The 21,113-nt window shown below is 43.0% G+C and overlaps 1 protein-coding gene across 1 annotated transcript in view; it reads left to right on the forward strand.

The window, feature by feature from the left end:
* The window catches only part of CSMD1 (CUB and Sushi multiple domains 1), a 2,021,046-nt gene that overhangs the window by 1,651,450 nt on the left and 348,483 nt on the right, over positions 1–21,113 (forward strand). Inside the window, exons 19-21 of the mRNA XM_045997494.1 lie at positions 2,159–2,275; positions 4,144–4,359; positions 6,942–7,130. Of these exons, the coding sequence (XP_045853450.1) occupies positions 2,159–2,275; positions 4,144–4,359; positions 6,942–7,130 (522 nt within the window). The remainder of the gene's footprint in view (positions 1–2,158; positions 2,276–4,143; positions 4,360–6,941; positions 7,131–21,113) is intronic.

The following is a 21,113-nucleotide window of genomic DNA, read 5'->3' on the forward strand; positions in this document are numbered from 1 at the left end:
CGATCTGGATTATACCCAAAGCCTACTTCCCCCAAAGTCTCCTTCATGTTCGGTTCCTTCACACTCAGCCTTAAACCCCCACAGCCATTGGTCATGGTGCCCACATCCCATTCCTGGAAACACCCCCGTGGCTGTGCCTTCAAACCGTGGCGAGAGCCTGCCCACTTCCCGCCACCTGGGCTGCCACATCCCAGCGAGGGTCCTCCCCGCTCCCTGCCACCCGCCCCCCATTCTCGCACAGCGCCAGTGACCAGGCAGAAGCCCCTGTGGGCCCCTGTCCTGCCCACACAGGAGTCCCCAGAGCCCGTACATTTCACTCACACATGTGACTGTCTGGAAACTGTTCAACCTCACTGCTCATGCTCCCTCCCGTCCCCTCTGTCCTGTGAACTGTCCCGTGCACAGGCCCACTCAGGCCTCTGTCCTTGGGTGTTTCTCTCCGTGAAGTTCTTTCCAGATACCAGTGGCTCCCTCATTTGTTCAAGTGCCTCCTCATAAGCCACTTCCCCGACCAGCTGCTCGGGACGGCTGCCGACCCACACAACTCGGAGAATGTGCTGTTCTTTCCTTGTTCCTTTGTTTCCCTGGTGCTTATCATCTTCCCACATCATGTGTAATCGGCTTTTTACATTATTATGGGCATAGTCTCTCGTCTTCAGCTGGATTTTTGACTCTATGAGGGCAAACATTTTTGTCTATTTTGTTCATCATTTCCAGTGCCAAGGGCAGGATCTATTTGTTGAATGAATTAATTCCAATTGTTATTTTAATTTTACCTCTTTTGTAATGAAATGTCAGTATAATTTTAAGATATGAAAATCTTACATTGTCAAAATATTCCAAGACTCACCCAAAAAGTTTTTATTTTACTGATTTTTATGTAACTCTTCCCATGTGGTTTGCATATTCAAAGAGATTGTCTGCTCCCTTAAAACCTATGATGAGTGACCATGATGGGATGTATCACATCTTTTGGCAAGTTAGCTAATTCTGCAAATATTACTTATGGAACTAGTTTTGAAGAGTCACAGTTCAGGACGTTCATATTAATAAGGAAAATTATTTTAGGTATCAGCCATTTAATGATAATCTTACCCAGTTCCAAAAATGAAAGATGAAAACATGTGTGCATAGAGAGGACACGGTAACAGAGAATCTTCCTTATTACATGGATTCTCTAAATGTCTCTACTTCCCCATCAAATTGTTATATATAGCTTTTTTCTTCCTTCAAAGATGGATCTCCAAGACACATTGAACAGGCCAGATTTTGTTGATGAGGATTGAAATTAACTGAAGAGCTGCTAAGACCAGCAGCTCTAAAAAATGCAAACCCATACCGTTTCTGAAACTCGGATTGTATACGTCAGTGTTGTCTAGAGAAACGGAACCAGTGGGATGTGTGTGTGTGTGTGTGTGTGTGTGTGTGTGTGTGTGTGTAGAGGGAGGGAGGGAAGAAGGGAGAGAAGGAGAAGGAGGGAAGGAAGGGGACGGAGGGAGGGAGATTTATTAGACTCACCTGGTTTGAGCCTGTCAAGTCCTGAAATCCGCAGTGGACATGCTGGAAACACAGGGAAGCCGATAGTGTAAATTCTAGTCTGAAGGCTGGCAGGCACCCAACTCAGAAAGAGTCAGTACTTCAGCTCATGCCCAAAAGGAGGAACAAAACTGATGTCCTAGTTCAAATCATTCAGGCAGGGGGAGTTTCTTCTCATTTGTCTCATTTGTGGAAAGCTCAGCCTTTTTGTCCAATTCAGTCCTTCAACTGATTGTACAAGGCCCACCCACATTAGGGAGGGCAGTCTGCTTTGCTCTAGCCGTCCATACAAATGTTAATCTCATCCAGACGGATCCTCTCAGAAATGGCTGGGAACCCCAGGGCCCAGTCAAGTTGCCACACAAAATTCCACTCCTGCTTATTTTGTGTTATTTCCTTACTCTCTTATTTCACTAGGTTATGTACTAGTTAGGACACCCTTCTGTGGCATATTACAATTTTGAGTAAAAGGAAGTTTTTGTTTTGTTTTGTTTTTCATAGAGGTGACATCTGATATTCCTTTAGTCCTTATGCAAAATAAATGTCGCTTTAAAAGTACTTTATTCTTTCAATCATTGTGAAACTTTAATACTACAATAATCATTTTTCTTATCGTTTTCAGCCCTCTGTGGAGGTTACATCCATGGAAAGAGTGGGACCGTCCTTTCTCCTGGGTTTCCAGATTTTTACCCAAACTCCCTAAACTGCACGTGGACTATTGAAGTGTCTCACGGAAAGGGTAAGGATATTGCACAGACTTTATATGTGCAGAATAATAAACAAGGGACAAACATGAGGGCCGAGAAAAAAGTATGCAAGCGTGAACAAGTAAGTTAACTAATTTCTTCACATGTATTTTAACTTTATTTGGATGTTTTATATCATTTTAGAAGAAAAATGGTCTAAAATGATTGATGTAACCATAAAACTAGATTCTTGTTTTACATTCAATTAGGTAACTTGGATTTATGCAAGTAGGCGTGCTTGAATATATGCTTGAAAATTAGGTATGATGCTTGAAAAGTAGGTATGATGGTAAGGAAAAGAGATAAAACACAAATACCAATTAAAACGAAGGAAGTAAGAAATTATCTAAAGTTCTCATTTCCATGGTGATAAATCTAGGATAACTTTTTTAAAAAAGATTTTATTTATTTATTTGAGCATGAGCAGGGGGAGGGGCAGAGGAAGAGATAATCCCAAGCAGACTCTGCACTGAGCAGGGAGCCTGAAACAGGGCTTGATCTCAGGACCCCAAGATCATGACCTGAGCCAAAAGCAGGCAAGAAAAACTGACTGAGTCACCCAGGCACCCCTGGGATAACATTTTATACTTGCCTTGGTTCCAAATTTACTCAGTATTATTACACATAACAGATCATTTATCTTCGTCACCCAGTGATGATTTATGGAGCAGATTTTATTATCTTCTTTTTATAGGTAACTATAGTGAAGGCCAGAAAATTGGTAATTTGTGCAAGAAATGTGATTCATAAATACTGGATATAGCATTGTACCCTGGGTCTTTTCTGTAGAACCGAATCTGTCATTCCATAGTATGAAACTCTGATCACATAAATGTCATGGACACATCGGCTGCACACTTAGCTTTGACTCAACTTGATATTAAATGGACACACTGGACTATATACCCAGTGTTACACTATGCTAGCATGTATCATGAATGCATGTTAAGAATTCCTTTGCGGTGGCTGGATGGCTCAGTCAGTTAAGCATCCCATTCTTGATCCTGGCGCAGGTCATGATCTTAGGGTCCTGAGATCGAGCCCCACATCTGGCTTGAGGCTCAGGTTAAGATTCTCTCTCACCCTTTGCCTCTGCCCCTCTCCACCACTCCTGTTGGTCTGCTCTCTTTCTCTTAAAAAAGAAAATAGAAAAAAGTTCCTTGAAGGAAATTAAGAATAAAGAAGAAACAAATTGTGAGTGACCAAGAATTTGTCACAAAAATGAGTATTTTTATTTAAAAGGAGCTATTCATAGTTAATTTTATTATTAGTAGTGTAGGAATCCACAATACTTTGTTGGTGTGGCTAATATGAGCACATGTGTGTAAGAGGAACATAAAACTATGATCTCAAAGAATTCTTCCCCTATTTGTATAAGTTTATAGGCTCGATGTCCAACCTAAGATTACATAAAGGATACTTGTTAAATATAAATGGCAAAATTATCTGGTCCTTTATTCCTCTAGGATAGATACTTTTCTGGTGACCTTTCCCATGTGCGGTGCACCGTAAACACACCAGCGTGCTGTACTTGGGCGTCTGTGTCTGACTCGGGATCGGTGTCCTTCTCTGTCCCTACAGTCCTAATGTCGAATCCATAATTGTACCTGTACTTACATACACTTACTCATTATTTTGGCTCCTTACCCCCTTCTTTCATTTCTAAATACGCTCTATCCATTCCCTGTGTTTTCCTTTGAAACTTCGAAGTGAAGTTTGCATATTAAGATCGTACTTTGACTCAAGAGTCTGGTGTCTCTAAGCCTGGAAGAAAATATTTTCCCTCAACTGTTGACCGATCTCTCTCTCTCCCCCGCTCCCTGACTCTCTCTTGCCCTCCCTCCCTGTCCGCACTGCTCAGGTGTTCAGATGATGTTCCATACCTTCCACCTTGAGAGCTCCCACGACTACTTACTGATCACGGAGGACGGGAGTTTCTCTGAGCCCGTGGCCAGGCTCACGGGCTCCGTCCTGCCGCACACTATTAAGGCAGGTTTGTTTGGAAACTTCACCGCCCAGCTTCGGTTCATATCAGACTTTTCCATTTCCTACGAGGGCTTCAACATCACATTTTCAGGTACGTTGTTCTTGTCGGTGGTGTCTCTTCTCCGGCGAGGAGAGAACGTTCGTGGGAGTGTGTGTGTGCGTCCGTGCGTGTGCTGTGTCTGAGCAATGGTAAGCCTCAGCTGGTGGGCAGAGGAGGCTGAACCTCCTGGAAGAAGTATGGGAAGACACCTACCTACCCAGCGGCCACGAAATGACACTGCAGATTCTCATTCCTGCAGAACTGTCAATATCACCAAGTTCTCCTGAAAAACCCTTCTCACCCACGTCTCCTCATCAATTCTGTCAAAATCTCTGAGCCATCCTCCTCACTGGGAGAGTCTCAGGGGAAGCCGGCACCTGATGTTGGTGGCTCCTGCCCTCCAGTGGATGCCAGTGCTTGTCTGGAGAACTGCCTCGAGAGTGAAAAAAGCAAAAGAAGGGTGAGCGCACACCGCTGAGGACAAGCTTTTCCTTCACTCCGGTGCAGTCGCGCACACAGACAGCCGTCTGCCAAAACGATGTACCGTGTTCAGTCATGATACTTACATCAGACTTGTGCAGGCTTTCTGTTGTCTCAAACACTCTGCCCAGGCTAGATTGTCAACATGAATGGTGCCGTGAGTGGTATCACTGTGTTTTTATGGACAAGGAGAAACGACGCACACTTAAAAAACGATCTGCCATGCATGAGATGCAGTTAATCACATGAGCCGTGTTCAGTGACTGGATGATGCTCAGGGCCCTGCCAAAACAGACAGAGCCCTCACCGTCACAAAGGGGGCTCCTGTTCTGGGATTTTGATGGGTGTAAGCAGTTGCATAAATTTGTATTTCTGCATATGATGCTTAGAAAAGGAGAGCGTTTGTTCAGCTTTACTCCTCACAGCCAGGAGCTGATGCTGTTTTTGTAAGGTAGTACCTGAGTCCCATAATCACCAGTGATTTCTTCTACTTGGAAGCTCCCACCAACTCCTTAATGACCTCCGATGCCACTTACAAGATCCTTTGTCCCAACAGAGGAGTTTTTATCTGATCTCCTGTTGTAATGCTGAAATGCTTCGTCAAAGACTTTCTGTGCCTTCTACCTTTCCACCAGCGGCAGGTGTATTTCCTGTGACCTACACACAGTAGGAAGCTAATAATCACTTCTCTGTATTGCGTGATCGTTAGCAACATAGGCATTGAAGTGCTGTCTTAAAGAAAAAGACTTCTCAGAGATTTTAAGATGCTCTGGACTATTCTATACTGCCTCTAATTACGACCAATTGCCATGTATCTGACTTTGTTGATTTTTCCTTGCATTTCACTGCATTAGTGGAACTCTTGGGACGAGCTCAGACAACTTGATTTCTTGGAAATTTGCCGTAATCAAGGGTAATCATGAAATTGCCTGCTCTATGCAACAAAGACTTAAATCTTCCTAACACTAATGCCTAATGCCTCTATGTAGTCTTTCCTGGTGGATCTCAATTAGGGCCACTGTGAGAATGTCTTTCCCTCTGTTCTCACTTTCATCAAGATCCAAACTGAAGTTACACAGAACACTTAAAAAGAAGGGAAGTGACCTTGATGCAGGTCTCTGAATCCCTTCCCTAGGTGTTTCTCAGAAGTCGGTGTGGTTCCCACCATCTGTTTCTTAAATCCATTGCTCCCAGCACAGAGCAGACAATAAGTCTTTGGATTACTGAAGGTCAGCATTCAAGTCTAGAGCTGACTTCTCGCACAAGATCCCTAAACAAATAGACAAGCAAACAGACAACAGGCAAGACAAAACACACTTCTCTGGGTCTTTGAAGCTTTTTGAAACGGTTTTAAAATATTTTAAAACACTGGGGCACCTGGGTGGCTGAGTCCGCTAAGCACCCAACTCTCCATCTCAGCTCCGATCTTGATCTCAGGATCCTGAGTTTGAGGCCCATGTCGGGCTCCGTGCTGGAGATTTAAGAAAAGATTTAAGAAATATTTAAGAAAATCTTAAAAACATTTTTTTAAATGATAAAAAATAATGGGGTATCAGTTGGGAACGTGTGGAATGATTCATTTGCACACACCCAATGGAAGAATGATTTGTAAAGCCTGCAGAAGGATCACCTTATCCAGGCGGTGTCACAGGCAAGTTCAGTCTGAAAAGAAAGACACACCTGGGAGGACACGGCCAGTGCTGAGGTGAACTTGCTGTTCCGATGCTCGGAAGCATGATTTCATTTGCAAGGATTTGGGCTTGACACGGGCTGCCAACAATTGCCAGCGGCACCAATACATTGGAGCTTGTTTCTGTAAGTGTCCAAATAAGCAGCAACTTTATCATGCAAATGAGGAGTTTTCCCTTCTGGGGACATTTCAGATGTTTGCCTGAAATCGGTGTGGTTTTATGTCTGTTTTTCACCTGCTGGTCTGGCTTACTTCTGTCCTCTCTAGAAGGTTTTATCAGAGCGGCATTTCCCTCATCATGAGACAGCTCACAGTACAATGAGAAACATGTATAAGTTCTGGAGGAGTTTGAAGAAATGCATTTATGTACCTATTTAATAACAGCCATTTTTTATTCTTGCTAAATACTTTTTGAGTATTGACCCAATTTCCCACAAACGGAATCTGTCTCTTCATGTCTCAGAGTATGACTTGGAGCCTTGCGATGATCCTGGCGTCCCTGCCTTCAGCCGGAGAATCGGTTTCCACTTCGGAGTCGGGGACTCTCTGACCTTTTCCTGCTTCCCAGGGTATCGCTTAGAAGGTGCAAGCAAGCTTACGTGCCTGGGTGGGGGCCGTCGTGTGTGGAGTGCGCCTCTGCCAAGGTGTGTGGGTAGGTGGTCACACGCTTTCATTTCATTCATCCAGTGGGGGTGGCGCGTGCTGGAGTCAGGACGCAGGGCCGGTTTGGCAAGGAAGGCGGGCGGGGGTCGGCATGCTGGACAGCGATGGGCACCCCGCTGCCCTGGGGAGCTGAGCCCCTCTGGACTCTACTCCCCTTGTGGATACAGGCAGCTCTCTAGTCTTCCGCCTCAAGAAGGGTGAATCTAGAGCTTGTGCCAAGCATGTTTATGAGGAAAGAGTGGACATGTGGCCCAAATGATGTGGGACAAAAGGAAAGGTGAAGTGGGAAGCCAGGCTGTGTTCACACGATCGTTGGCAACGAGCACTTAAGAGCAGTGAGTGTCTCCCAGATGATGACAGTGACAGTTTCCAAGACTAGTTCTGTTGGTCTCACCGTTCCGTTCAGCTCTCCGGTTGGGTGACCGTGGCTTGCTGCTGCCACGTGGGTGTCGTAGACGTCTCAGGGCGCAGTTGGCCTCTGCAGTGTGTTCTTGAAGAATTCAGGAGGGTTCCAGAAACAGGCGTCTTTCATCTGTACTTGGGAACGAGGTGCTGGGCTAACACAGTGGGTTCAGGAGGTCGGCTCGGTGGGGCTCCACTTCCTGCTAGTCTGGGAACGAGCTAGCATAAGGCACGGAGCAGAGCAGAGCTGTGCGGACAGGCCTTGCTAAACACGGGATTCCACCTGCTCGTCTAGGGTCTGGTTTTCCCCCAAGAGAATGTCGACACCTGCCCCTCGGCCATGTTGCTGCTTCTGAAGGGTTGACAGTCTGTTCTTTGAACAGAAAACGGCCTAATGCCCTCTGGAGATGTCGCCGCAGCCCACTCTAGCTGTGAGGCTTCTGAGTCACGGGGGTCCGTGATGCATCCCGCTCTAGTCCTCCCGGTCATACAATAGATGCAGGGGGCCAAGTCGTACAGACAAGATTTCACACAACTACGGGATGTTAACTTAGTGAAACCCATTTTTCCTCCCATCACAAAGAATCTCTTCAATTACCAGCATGGTTCAGGGATATTATTAATTTAACTGGTAATACCATCTTTTTGTGTTTTAGTGATAGTCCCACAGTCAGGACTTCCTTCACAGAAATATTACACAGGTGAACATGAATCACATCTTCTTCTCTCACCAGGGCACATGTCTGTCAACGTCTGTCATCCTGCTTTCTCCTAAAATAGTGGTTCTCACCTCTTTGGGGTTAGGATTTTTAATTGAGATTCGGATGTCAATTTTGAACAGGGGCTCAAGAAAAAGAGATACTTTGCACATGATCCTAGGAATTCCTAGAGTTGCCTAGAACCCACGTTTCCCAAAACTACAATTATTGAATAAGACAGTTTAAGATCTGCACAAAACCCCTGACCTAATGAAATCGAGGCTTTGTTCCACACACGTAACGTTCAGTAGTTTTCCAATTATCATGTTCCATTCCCGGTTCCTCTGTTTTATATAGATTGATCATCTGTACACTGTCACTTTTGTTACTGGAGTTTTTACATCGTCCGAAATATAAAATAAGGATAAACAGTTGATATCCGTTGACCTAATTCTGGATGCCACACTGCTCTGAGCTCTTTACACATATTGACTCATTCAATTCTCTGGAACTAATGAGATGGTCACTGTTGCTGTCCCTTCCATTGTACCGATGAGGACACTAAGAGGCAAAGGGTCTAGGACCTTCGCCACGGCAGGGAGTTTCAGATCTGAAAGCAGTCTTTTCCCCACTGCCCTGCACTGGGACCACACACGGGGACCTGGCTGTGCCCTTCCCATATTTAACCTCTTGTATTTTTCCTGGTGTTTCCTGAATTTCCTTCCAGTCCATCTGGCTATAAAGTTCCTAGAAATAAACATGTTCCTCATGGCGGCAACACCCTGGCGGACCCACGAGGTAACTAAGACTGGCCCAGATTTCTTCTTTCCTCTCAGTCTCCACATGTGATTAGTTTTTGGTTTGGAGGAGTCTGTGTCCCACTTGGTTCTCAAGTCAGGGTTCCCTGCCCATTCTGTCTGCTCCAGCCCTGGGAACGTTCTGCCAGGCTCCAGGACAGAGCTCTGGAGGGATCCATCCAAATCCAAGCGCCACCATCTTCCTCCTTAGGAGAACTTACCAATTAGCTCCCGTAATATTCAGAACTGGCACCACTGCGATTCTGTGGGGGCCGCACAAGGCTCATTACTCATCGGGCAGACTCCCTGGTTCCCTGCACAACCCGGTCTGGTCCTGAAGCCGGAGCATGGGAAGCCTGCCCAGGCTCATGGTCACCATAGCTCTCTGTCCCTCTGTGTCTCTGTCCGTGCTGCCCCCTCACTGCCCAGTGCACATCCCGCTTTCCTGTCGGGCTGGCTCTTCCTCATTGTTTGAATTCACCTTATGTGTGGTGTGAGCTGTCTCTCCCTCGGCACCTACTGGCTGAAGGGGGGCCTCCCTAATAGCAGTGGGAATCCATTAACCTTCCTCCACGTTTCTGTCTCCCATTAGGCGAAACTTTACTGTGGGGCTACCTGATGCCCCAAATCCAGCTTTGTGCCTTATTTCATAGATGCTTGTCAATGCTAAAGATTCCTTCCTCCAAACCTCCTCTCTTGATCTCAACATTTTGATTCTATGCCTGTGTTTCTTCTTTTAAAATCAGAGAAATAGGAGTGATCGATCCCTGGCCAAAAGCTGCAGATCCGTCCCAGAGACCACAAGTGACACGGGAAGAGGGTCTACTGAGGGACAGGCGTGCGGTTTGGTTTGTTTTCCCTAATAAGCATCTCATCTGAAGTAGAACTTATAATGAACACCTAAATTAAAAACTATTTTTGTCTTCACCAATTCACTCAAAATTCAAGAGAAATGATCTTTTTGTTTGCATTTATTCATTTTAGGGCTGCTTCCACCTAATTATTTATTTAGGATACTGGAAATAACATCACTCTGCACTCCACATGCATAACAAAATGTGCAAGCCCTTTCTTGTGCCCCCTTTTATATTACATTTTGTGCATATCATTCAATATACGTCTTTTTTTTTCTTACAAGTTAAGAAAAAGGTACTCAATTCATCTAAGTAAAAATGAAGGTTTACTGGCAATATGACTAAATAATCATAAATTGGGACAGTGTCAGGGGAGGTTTGATCAAGGACTTGACTTTGTGACTGAGGGCTTGTTATCTGTGTTGTCTCTCCTGTTATCTCTCAGCCTGGGTGCTGGCTTTATCCTCAAGCTCCACGTGGCCTTGGGGAAGCACTGGGCAGCAACCTGCTCTCCCCAGGGGCCTGCCTCAGACCAGGCTCTTACATCAGCGTATAGTGCTGTGCCAACCTCATGCTGTCCAGTGAGACAGCTTTCCCAGGATGCCTTCTGGGTAATACCTGGATTGCTTCTGATTGGCCCAAATAGACTCACGTGCCTGTTCCTGACCAATCACTAACCAGGACAGTTTTGGTTATCTTAGGATATTTAGGGACCAACATGCATAGGTGTTGAAGAATGAGGAAAAGCACATATTTTATGATATTTGTGATATTTTGTGACATCTTGTTGGAAAAAAATAAATAAAACCTGGGCAGAGGAGAGCAGACATGATTCAAATGGGTGTCTACTAGAATTCCCTAATCTAATGTTGCATCTATGAACAGTTTTGAATGCAAAATTTTCTCAGGCAGAGTGTGATAAGCCTTTATTTCTTCATCTGATCAATTACCAAATAATATCTGCTCAGAGAATTAAAAAAAAATCAATGAAAGCAGGAGTTATCCTGCTGTGGAATATCTGCATTAATTCTATTTTTTAGACAAAGTATGGTGTCCTTGGATGGAATAAAATGGGAAAAAAATTGACAGTGTTAGCCTAAATTGTATAATGGATTACAAATATTTCAGAGAGGCATAGTAGAACAAAATAGCTTGCCTGTATTTTGATAAACTAAATTTAACTCTACATCTTTTGACCAATTCTATCTAAATATTATATTCCTATGCCAACCAGTCTATTGTTTCCATTTATTTCTTTAATTCTTAGTTTAAAACTTTGAAACAAAATTAAAAACTGAAACTAATCTCTGTTGAGTCTTAAAAGTTAACTCAATAATAGAATTAAATTAAGGAAATAAAGGTTCATAGGACAATAAATAGATTAAAATTTGGATCAGCATTTTATGCAACTCATATATTCTTTGTAAAAATAAGATTGCACATTAAAAATATATATGATAGAATTCATGTTTATAGATTCTATAAACAATAAGATTCATATACATAGTCATATATACATATATATGTGTGTGTGTGTATACATGTATAATGATTCCATTTACTGATTTGCTTTTATTTAGGAACCAAAATATTGTTGATTTGAAGTAGAAAGTAGGTTTTCTGCCTCCCTTTCATAGTCAAGTACTTTCAATGTCTGTGCTCTTCAAACAATTCTCTCAAAGCATATATACATATGTTAATTACTGTAAAATAATCAACTTACAATTTCAAAATGTTCTCAGAGACCCCCACTGCAGTTTCCACAAAACTTGAATGACCACCACCAAACACCTTCACATCCAGCTACTTTGTATGGAAGTCCCCTCCCTGTGGCATGGGAGACACTGGGCTTCCTCACTACTACTGAAGGGCAAGTTGGGCAAAGAGACTTGAATCCCAAGCTTCTTACATGCACGCGGAGCGCAGACTCTGCTGTGGACGCTGGCCTGCCAGCCTCCAGAGCTGTGAGGTGTGCATGCCTGTCATTCAAGCCCTGGCTAGGGTGCTGGGTTGGGGTAGCCTGAGCTGAATAAGGTTGGCCTCACAGGTAGATACTTCTCACAGAATTTATGGAAAATCAATTGGCTCCTTTCTATTATGCTAATTTATTTTTAATTAGCTCATTTCCATTATGAAACTCTAAATGACAATCCGATTTTAATTATATTTTCAGTAGGTTCTTAATAAAAAGAACCAATGATTCATCTGAAGGAAAATGATATCCATTCATCTTAAAGTAATTTTAAATGGATTATTGAAAGAACTTAAAATTGATACATTTAATTGCTCCAGTAATGGAGATTAACAATAGATTCTTTCAACCACGTTCACATATTTTTGAAATTCCAGTGACTTAAACTTTGTAATATTCTGACCTCTGGCTTTTTACGGTCAGTGTCTTATTTTCCTTAATTATTTTCTATGGGATAGCATCCCAGGGTTTAGTGGGCAGAGAGCCGTGACATTTTATTTGCTCTGCCAAATAAATTTTGATTTTCCAGGGTGTCGGCCTGGATCAGGAAATCTAGAATCTGCGTTACAAGGCCACCTTCACAACACTGCCTCCTTTCTGTTTTCTTCTAGAGTCTCTAAGTCTCATTGCTTTCTCTTAGGCCATTTCCTCTTCTCCAAAAGTGCCCTGCCTCAGGACACCCACGTGCTCCGCACTGTTCGGGGCCTCTCACCGTGCTTCCGTGAAGCCGACACCATCCCGGGGATCTGGCCAAGTCTGTTTGCAGCCAGACTGCCCACAGTTGTCTTAGATGACGCCCTACCTCATTCATGTCTATGAGCCCCATAAGCAGCCTGTCTGTCTCACACCCCGACTGTCTGTGTGTCCTAGCGCTGTGTCCCCACCCGTGTCTCTCACCAGACCTTCGCTGTTGCCAAGCCTGTTACAACACCAAATTGAGTAGGAACCAAGACTCTCAAAATAAAAAGGCAAATCATGTTCCACCTTTAAGATGTCATATTTTCTTATTGGTCTTGACATAAACATCAGAAAACAACAGTGACGACCACACGTGTTCACGGCAATAGTGCCAACCAGAACACACAACTGTTTAAAGTTGAAGAAAAAGGTAAAAGTCATGATTTAAAGAGGAAAAAAAATATGATTATATGACAGTCTGTTTGAAAGTCTTTGAAGAATGTGAAACAATACAAGTATGTATGAAAATAGTTCATTATACGTAAATATATAAAATGAAACACTGCCCTGAAATAGATTTTTTAAATATTCAGATACCAAGTTTGTATATTCAACTGGCAATTTCATACCCTCAGAGAAAAATTCACTTGAAAGACCATCTTTAGGAGCTACACCAAACTCCTCTAGAAAAATGAAAGTCTGCCCCTGGCCATGTTGATTTCGATTCAGTTACGGATGTATATAGAATAAAGGAATTATTGTGGAATGTTTCCTTAGGAATTGCCCTTGTGTCTTGGGCGGAGAAACAGTTGCTCTGAACCTAGGGAGATGTTCTTTTTCAGGGGAAGGAAGAAGTGACGTGCAGCAGTGTGGCGGGTGTCGGCTTCCGTGCCCTCTTTCAACAAGCTCGCTTGTCTAGGAAGGGTTACCAGTCACAACAGCCAAGTAATTCCTCGCATCTGTTATCCTCAAAGAGGACCTTAATGTGCACCACTTACATCCCAGCAGCCAAATCCTAGTAAAAGGATATGTAATGGGAGCTCCTGGGTGGCTCAGTCCGTTAGGCGTCCGACTCTTGATCTCAGCTCAGGTCTGGATCTCAGGGTCCTGAGTTCAAGCCTTACATTGGGCTCCATACTGGGTGTGGAGCCTACTATAAAAGATATGTAAAATTACAAAATTATATCTTTAGATTTAATAGTTTCTTTTCCCCTTCTCATGTCTCAAATGCCAGAGTGCCCTTTCTAGTCCTCCCTTGTTATGTGAAACAAGTGCCTGTGTGGTTAATGTCTTTTTTTTTTTTTTTTTTTTTTTTTTTTTCCCTTTTTATTTATTTATTTTTTTTTCAGCGTGACAGTATTCATTCTTTTTGCACAACACCCAGTGCTCCATGCAAAACGTGCCCTCCCCATCACCCACCACCTGTTCCCCGAACCTACCACCCCTGACCCTTCAAAACCCTCAGGTTGTTTTTCAAAGTCCATAGTCTCTTATGGTTCGCCTCCCCTCCCCAATGTCCATAGCCCGCACCCCCTCTCCCAATCCCACCTCCCCCCAGCAACCCCCAGTTTGTTTTGTGAGATTAAGAGTCATTTATGGTTTGTCTCCCTCCCAATCCCATCTTGTTTCATTTATTCTTCTCCTATCCCCCTACCCCCCCATGTTGCTTCTCCATGTCCTCATATCAGGGAGATGATATGATAGTTGTCTTTCTCCGATTGACTTATTTCACTAAGCATGATACGCTCTAGTTCCATCCACGTCGTCGCAAATGGCAAGATTTCATTTCTTTTGATGGCTGCATAGTATTCCATTGTGTATATATACCACATCTTCTTGATCCATTCATCTGTTGATGGACATCTAGGTTCTTTCCATAGTCTGGCTATTGTAGACATTGCTGCTATAAACATTCGGGTACACGTGCCCCTTCGGATCACTATGTTTGTATCTTTAGGGTAAATACCCAGTAGTGCAATTGCTGGGTCATAGGGTAGTTCTATTTTCAACATTTTGAGGAACCTCCATGCTGTTTTCCAGAGTGGTTGCACCAGCTTGCATTCCCACCAACAGTGGAGGAGGGTTCCCCTTTCTCCACATCCTCTCCAGCATCTGTCATTTCCTGACTTGTTAATTTTAGCCATTCTGACTGGTGTGAGGTGATATCTCATTGTGGTTTTGATTTGTATTTCCCTGATGCCGAGTGACGTGGAGCACTTTTTCATGTGTCTGTTGGCCATCTGGATGTCTTCTTTGCAGAAATGTCTGTTCATGTCCTCTGCCCATTTCTTGATTGGATTGTTTGTTCTTTGGGTGTTGAGTTTGCTAAGTTCCTTATAGATTTTGGATACTAGCCCTTTATCTGATATGTCGTTTGCAAATATCTTCTCCCATTCTGTCAGCTGTCTTTTGGTTTTGTTAACTGTTTCCTTTGCTGTGCAAAAGCTTTTGATCTTGATGAAATCCCAATAGTTCATTTTCGCCCTTGCTTCCCTTGCCTTTGCCGTTGTTCCTAGGAAGATGTTGCTGCGGCTGAGGTCGAAGAGGTTGCTGCCTGCGTTCTCCTCAAGGATTTTGATGGATTCCTTTCTCACATTGAGGTCCTTCATCCATTTGGAGTCTATTTTCGTGTGTGGTGTAAGGAAGTGGTCCAATTTCATTTTTCTGCATGTGGCTGTCCAATTTTCCCAGCACCATTTATTGAAGAGGCTGTCTTTTTTCCATTGGACATTCTTTCCTGCTTTGTCGAAGATTAGTTGACCATAGAGTTGAGGGTCGATTTCTGGGCTCTCTATTCTGTTCCACTGATCTATGTGTCTGTTTTTGTGCCAGTACCATGCTGTCTTGATGATGACAGCTTTGTAATAGAGCTTGAAGTCCGGAATTGTGATGCCACCAACTTTGGCTTTCTTTTTCAATATTCCTTTGGCTATTCGAGGTCTTTTCTGGTTCCATATAAATTTTAGGATTATTTGTTCCATTTCTTTGAAAAAAATGGATGGTATTTTGATAGGGATTGCATTAAATGTGTAGATTGCTTTAGGTAGCATAGACATTTTCACAATATTTATTCTTCCAATCCAGGAGCATGGAACATTTTTCCATTTTTTTGTGTCTTCCTCAATTTCTTTCATGAGTACTTTATAATTTTCTGTGTATAGATTCTTAGCCTCTTTGGTTAGGTTTATTCCTAGGTATCTTATAGTTTTGGGTACAATTGTGAATGGGATTGACTCCTTAATTTCTCTTTCTTCAGTCTTGTTGTTGGTGTACAGAAATGCAACTGATTTCTGTGCATTGATTTTATATCCTGACACTTTACTGAATTCCTGTACAAGTTCTAGCAGTTTTGGAGTGGAATCTTTTGGGTTTTCCACATATAGTATCATATCATCTGCGAAGAGTGATAGTTTGACTTCTTCTTTACCAATTTGGATGCCTTTAATTTCTTTTTGTTGTCTGATTGCTGAGGCTAGGACTTCTAATACTATGTTGAATAGCAGTGGTGATAATGGACATCCCTGCCGTGTTCCTGACCTTAATGGAAAAGCTTTCAGTTTTTCTCCATTGAGAATGATATTTGCGGTGGGTTTTTCATAGATGGCTTTGATAATATTGAGGTATGTGCCCTCTATCCCTACACTTTGAAGAGTTTTGATCAGGAAGGGATGCTGTACTTTGTCAAATGCTTTTTCAGCATCTATGGAGAGTATCATATGGTTCTTGTTCTTTCTTTTATTAATGTGTTCTATCACATTGATTGATTTGCGGATGTTGAACCAACCCTGCAGCCCTGGAATAAATCCCACTTGATCGTGGTGAATAATCCTTTTAATGTACTGTTGAATCCTATTGGCTAGTATTTTGGCGAGAATTTTTGCGTCTGTGTTCATCAAGGATATTGGTCTGTAGTTCTCTTTTTTGGTGGGATCCTTGTCTGGTTTTGGGATCAAGGTGATGCTGGCCTCATAAAATGAGTTTGGAAGTTTTCCTTCCATTTCTATTTTTTGGAACAGTTTCAGGAGAATAGGAATTAGTTCTTCTTTAAATGTTTGGTAGAATTCCCCTGGGAAGCCGTCTGGCCCTGGGCTTTTGTTTGTTTGGAGATTTTTGATGACTGTTTCAATCTCCTTACTGGTTATGGGCCTGTTCAGGTTTTCTATTTCTTCCTGGTTCAGTTGTGGTAGTTTATATGTCTCTAGGAATGCATCCATTTCTTCCAGATTGGCCAATTTGTTGGCGTAGAGTTGCTCATAGTATGTTCTTATAATTGTCTGTATTTCTTTGGTGTTAGTTGTGATCTCTCCTCTTTCATTCATGATTTTATTGATTTGGGTCCTTTCTCTTTTCTTTTTGATGAGTCTGGCCAGGGGTTTATCAATCCTATTGATTCTTTCAAAGAACCAGCTCCTAGTTTCATTGATTTTTTCTATTGTTTTTTTGTTTCTATTTCATTGATTTCTGCTCTGATCTTTATGATTTCTCTTCTCCTGCTGGGTTTAGGGTTTCTTTCTTGTTCTTTCTCCAGCTCCTTTACGCGTAGGGTTAGGTTGTGTACTTGAGACCTTTCTTGTTTCTTGAGAAAGGCTTGTACCGCTATATATTTTCCTCTCAGGACTGCCTTTGCTGTGTCCCACAGATTTTGAATCATTGTGTTTTCATTATCATTTGTTTCCATGAATTTTTTCAATTCTTCTTTAATTTCCTGGTTGACCCATTCATTCTTTAGAAGGATGCTGTTTAGTCTCCATGTATTTGGGTTCTTTCCAGCTTTCCTCTTGTGATTGAGTTCTAGCTTCAGAGCATTGTGGTCTGAAAATATGCAGGGAATAATCCTAATCTTTTGATACCGGTTGAGACCTGATTTGTGACCCAGGATGTGATCTATTCTGGAGAAGGTTCCATGTGCACTAGAGAAGAATGTGTATTCTGTTGCTTTGGGATGAAATGTTCTGAATATATCTGTGATGTCCATCTGGTCCAGTGTGTCATTTAAGGCCTTTATTTCCTTGTTGATCTTTTGCTTGGATGATCTGTCCATTTCAGTGAGGGGCGTGTTAAAGTCCCCTACTATTATTGTATTATTATTGATGTGTTTCTTTGATTTTGTTATTAATTGGTTGATATAGTTGGCTGCTCCCACGTTAGGGGCATAGATATTTAAAATTGTTAGATCTTCTTGTTGGACAGACCCTTTGAGTAGGATATAGTGTCCTTCCTCATCTCTTATTATAGTCTTTGGCTTAAAATCTAATTGATCTGATATAAGGATTGCCACCCCACCTTTCTTCTGATGCCCATTAGCATGGTAAATTGTTTTCCACCCCCTCACTTTAAATCTGGAGGTGTCTTCGCGTCTAAAATGAGTTTCTTGTAGGCAACATACTGATGGGTTCTGTTTTTTTATCCATTCTGATACCCTGTGTCTTTTGATTGGGGCATTTCGCCCATTAACATTCAGGGTAACTATTGAGAGATATGAATTTAGTGCCATTAGTAGCCTGTAAGGTGACTGTTACTGTATATTGTCTCTGTACCTTTCTGATCTACTACTTTTAGGCTCTCTCTTTGCTTAGAGGACCCCTTTCAATATTTCCTGGAGAGCTGGTTTGGTGTTTGCAAATTCTTTCAGTTTTTGTTTGTCCTGGAAGCTTTTGATCTCTCCTTCTATTTTCAATGATAGCCTAGCTGGATAGAGTATTCTTGGCTGCATGTTTTTCTCGTTGAGAGCTCTGAATATATCATGCCAGCTCTTTCTGGCCTGCCAGGTCTCTGTGGATAAGTCTGCCGCCAATCTAATATTTTTACCATTGTATGTTACTGATTTCTTTTCTCGGGCTGCTTTCAGGATTTTCTCTTTGTCACTAAGACTTGTAAATTTTACTATTAGGTGACGGGGTGTGGACCTATTCTTGTTGACTTTGAGGGGGGTTCTCTGCATCTCCTGGATTTTAATGCTTGTTCCCTTTGCCATATTAGGGAAATTCTCTCCAATGATTCTCTCCAATAGACCCTCTGCTCCCCTCTCTGTTTCTTCTTCTTCTGGAATCCCAATTATTCTAATGTTGTTTCGTCTTATGGTGTCACTTATCTCTCGAATTCTCCCCTCATGGTCCAGTAGCTGTTTGTCCCTCTTTTGCTCGGCTTCTTTATTCTCTGTCATTTGGTCTTCTATATCACTAATTCTTTCTTCTGCCTCATTGATCCTAGCAGTGAGAGCCTCCATTTTTGATTGCACCTCATTAATAGCTTTTTTGATTTCAACTTGGTTAGACTTTAGTTCTTTAATTTCTCCAGAAAGGGCTTTAATATCTCCAGAGAGGGTTTCTCTAATATCTTCCATGCCTTTTTCGAGCCCGGCTAGAATGTTCAGAATCGTCATTCTGAACTCTTGATCTGACATAGTACCAATGTCTGTGTTGATTAGGTCCCTAGCCTTCGGTACTGTCTCTTGTTCTTTTGTTTGTGGTGATTTTTTCCGCCTTGTCATTTTGTCCAGATAAGAGGATATGAAGGAGCAAATAAACTACTAATAGGGTGGCAAAGACCCCAGAAAAATGCGCTGTAACCAAATCAGAAGAGACCCCAAATTGTGGGGGGGGGGGGGGAGGGGATAAAAAACAGGTTCTGAAAAAAAAGAAAAAAAAAAGAAAAAGAAAAAAATTTAAAAAATAAAACAAATAAAAAAATATAAAAAAGAATGAAAAAATATATATATTTAGATGAACTAGTCAAAAAACGTTAAAAAAGAAAAGGGTAAAAGTTTTTAAAAAAATTTAGCAGAAGAAGAAAAAAGAAAAAAGAAAAAAAAATTGAAAAAAGAAAAAAAAATAAAAAATTGAAAAAAGAAAAAAAAATTGAAGTAGCCGCAAGACTAAAGAATCATGGGGAGAAAGCCATGAGTTCCGTGCTTTGCTTTCTCCTCCTCTGGAATTGCTCTGCTGTCTTAGGAATTGAATCTGCTTTCTCCTTGATAGATGAACTTCGTCCTGGCTGGATATTTTGTTGATCTTCTGGGGGAGGGGCCTGTTGTAGTGACTCTCAAGTGTCTTTGCCCGAGGCGGGATTGCACCGCCCTTACCGGCGGCCGGACTAAGTAATCGGCTCGGGTTCGCTTTTGGGAGCTTCTTTTCCCTGAACGCTTTCCGTAGAGTTCCGGAGGACGGGAATGAAAATGGCGGCCTCCCAGTCTCCGGCCCGGAGGAGCCGAGAGCCTGGGGCCCCACTCCTCAGTGCGCCCCCAGAGGACAGCACCCAATCACTCCCGTATCCCCAGCCTCTAGCCGCGCTCGGAGCTCACCCAGCCCGCGACCAGTTCAAGGTAACCCCGAGCTGAGAGTTCAGTCCTCGGCTCTGTCTCTGCAGCCGGCTTCTCCGTTCTAATAGCTGCGAGCTCTCCGACACTCCGACACCCCCGATCCTTCTGTGACCCTGCGGGGCCTGGAGCCACGCTGGCCCCGCGTGGGCTTCACCCTGGTTTAGCCTCTGGAGCAATGTCCCTCAGTGGAACAGACTTTTAAAAGTCCTGATTTTGTGCTCCGTTCCTCCGCCGCTTGCCGGGAGCCGGCCCCTCCCCCCGCGGTCTATCTTCCCGTCGTTTTAGATTCACTTCTCCGCCAGTCCTACCTTTCAGAAAGTGGTTGATTTTCTGTTTCTAGAGTTGCTGTTCTTCTTCTCTTCGCTCTCCCGTTGGATTTGTAGGTGTTTGCAATGTTTAGATAAGCTATCGAGCTGATCTCCTGCTACCTGATGTAGTCTCAGGCTGCTACTTCTCCGCCATCTTGACTCCTCCTCCTGGTTAATGTCTTTAATGCTAATATGAAAACAAATACCTCCGCTTAATTGATCACCTGTTGCTCCAAATAAAAGTCCCTATAGATTTACAGCAAATCCGTGCTATCTTAGAGTCACTGTGGCTCATAATTAATAATACTATGAAGAATTAACCGTGAAGTGTTTCATCATTAATTAGGATAAGAAGAGGGCACGATTCTATTCCTAAGTACAGAGAGTTTATATCAAATCAATAATTGATCAGCACTAGTTGTGTGACCTTGGGGAAAGCCCTTGGTTTTCAGATCATTCTGTTTCAGTTTCCTCACCTATGTAACGCAGTTTTAGGAACCTGTTGGGCAAGGTTACCATGAGGATTCCGTGGGTCCCTGTAGATGAAGAACTTAAAAAAAAACGTGTGACACACACTAGTGATTAGAATTCACGCATCAGCCTTGCCGTGAGGGAGCGTCACCTTTGAAACATGGTACTTCTGCCGAGTCTGTCCCATTCCCCCTGTGGCACATCTGTGGAGGGAAGAGAAGAGCAGAAGATAGTGACGTGAGACCAAAGAAAGGGTTTCCAGCCGTAGTGAGCACAAGAGAGCAAAGCCTGCTCTCCGCAAATGCAGAGCCCCAGAAAGAGCCCGTAGCCAGAGACAGCAGCACAGCCCTGCCTTGCGGGTGGGTGAAACCCAGCCAGTCGATTCTCCTGGGCTTTGCTTTCCTCCTGGAATGCCCACGAAGACAAGCTACGACTGCGCTTACATATCTGCACGGTTACCTGATGGTGGCAAAG

The sequence above is a fragment of the Meles meles genome, chromosome 2, assembly GCF_922984935.1.
Source record: "Meles meles chromosome 2, mMelMel3.1 paternal haplotype, whole genome shotgun sequence".
NCBI lineage: Eukaryota > Metazoa > Chordata > Mammalia > Carnivora > Mustelidae > Meles > Meles meles.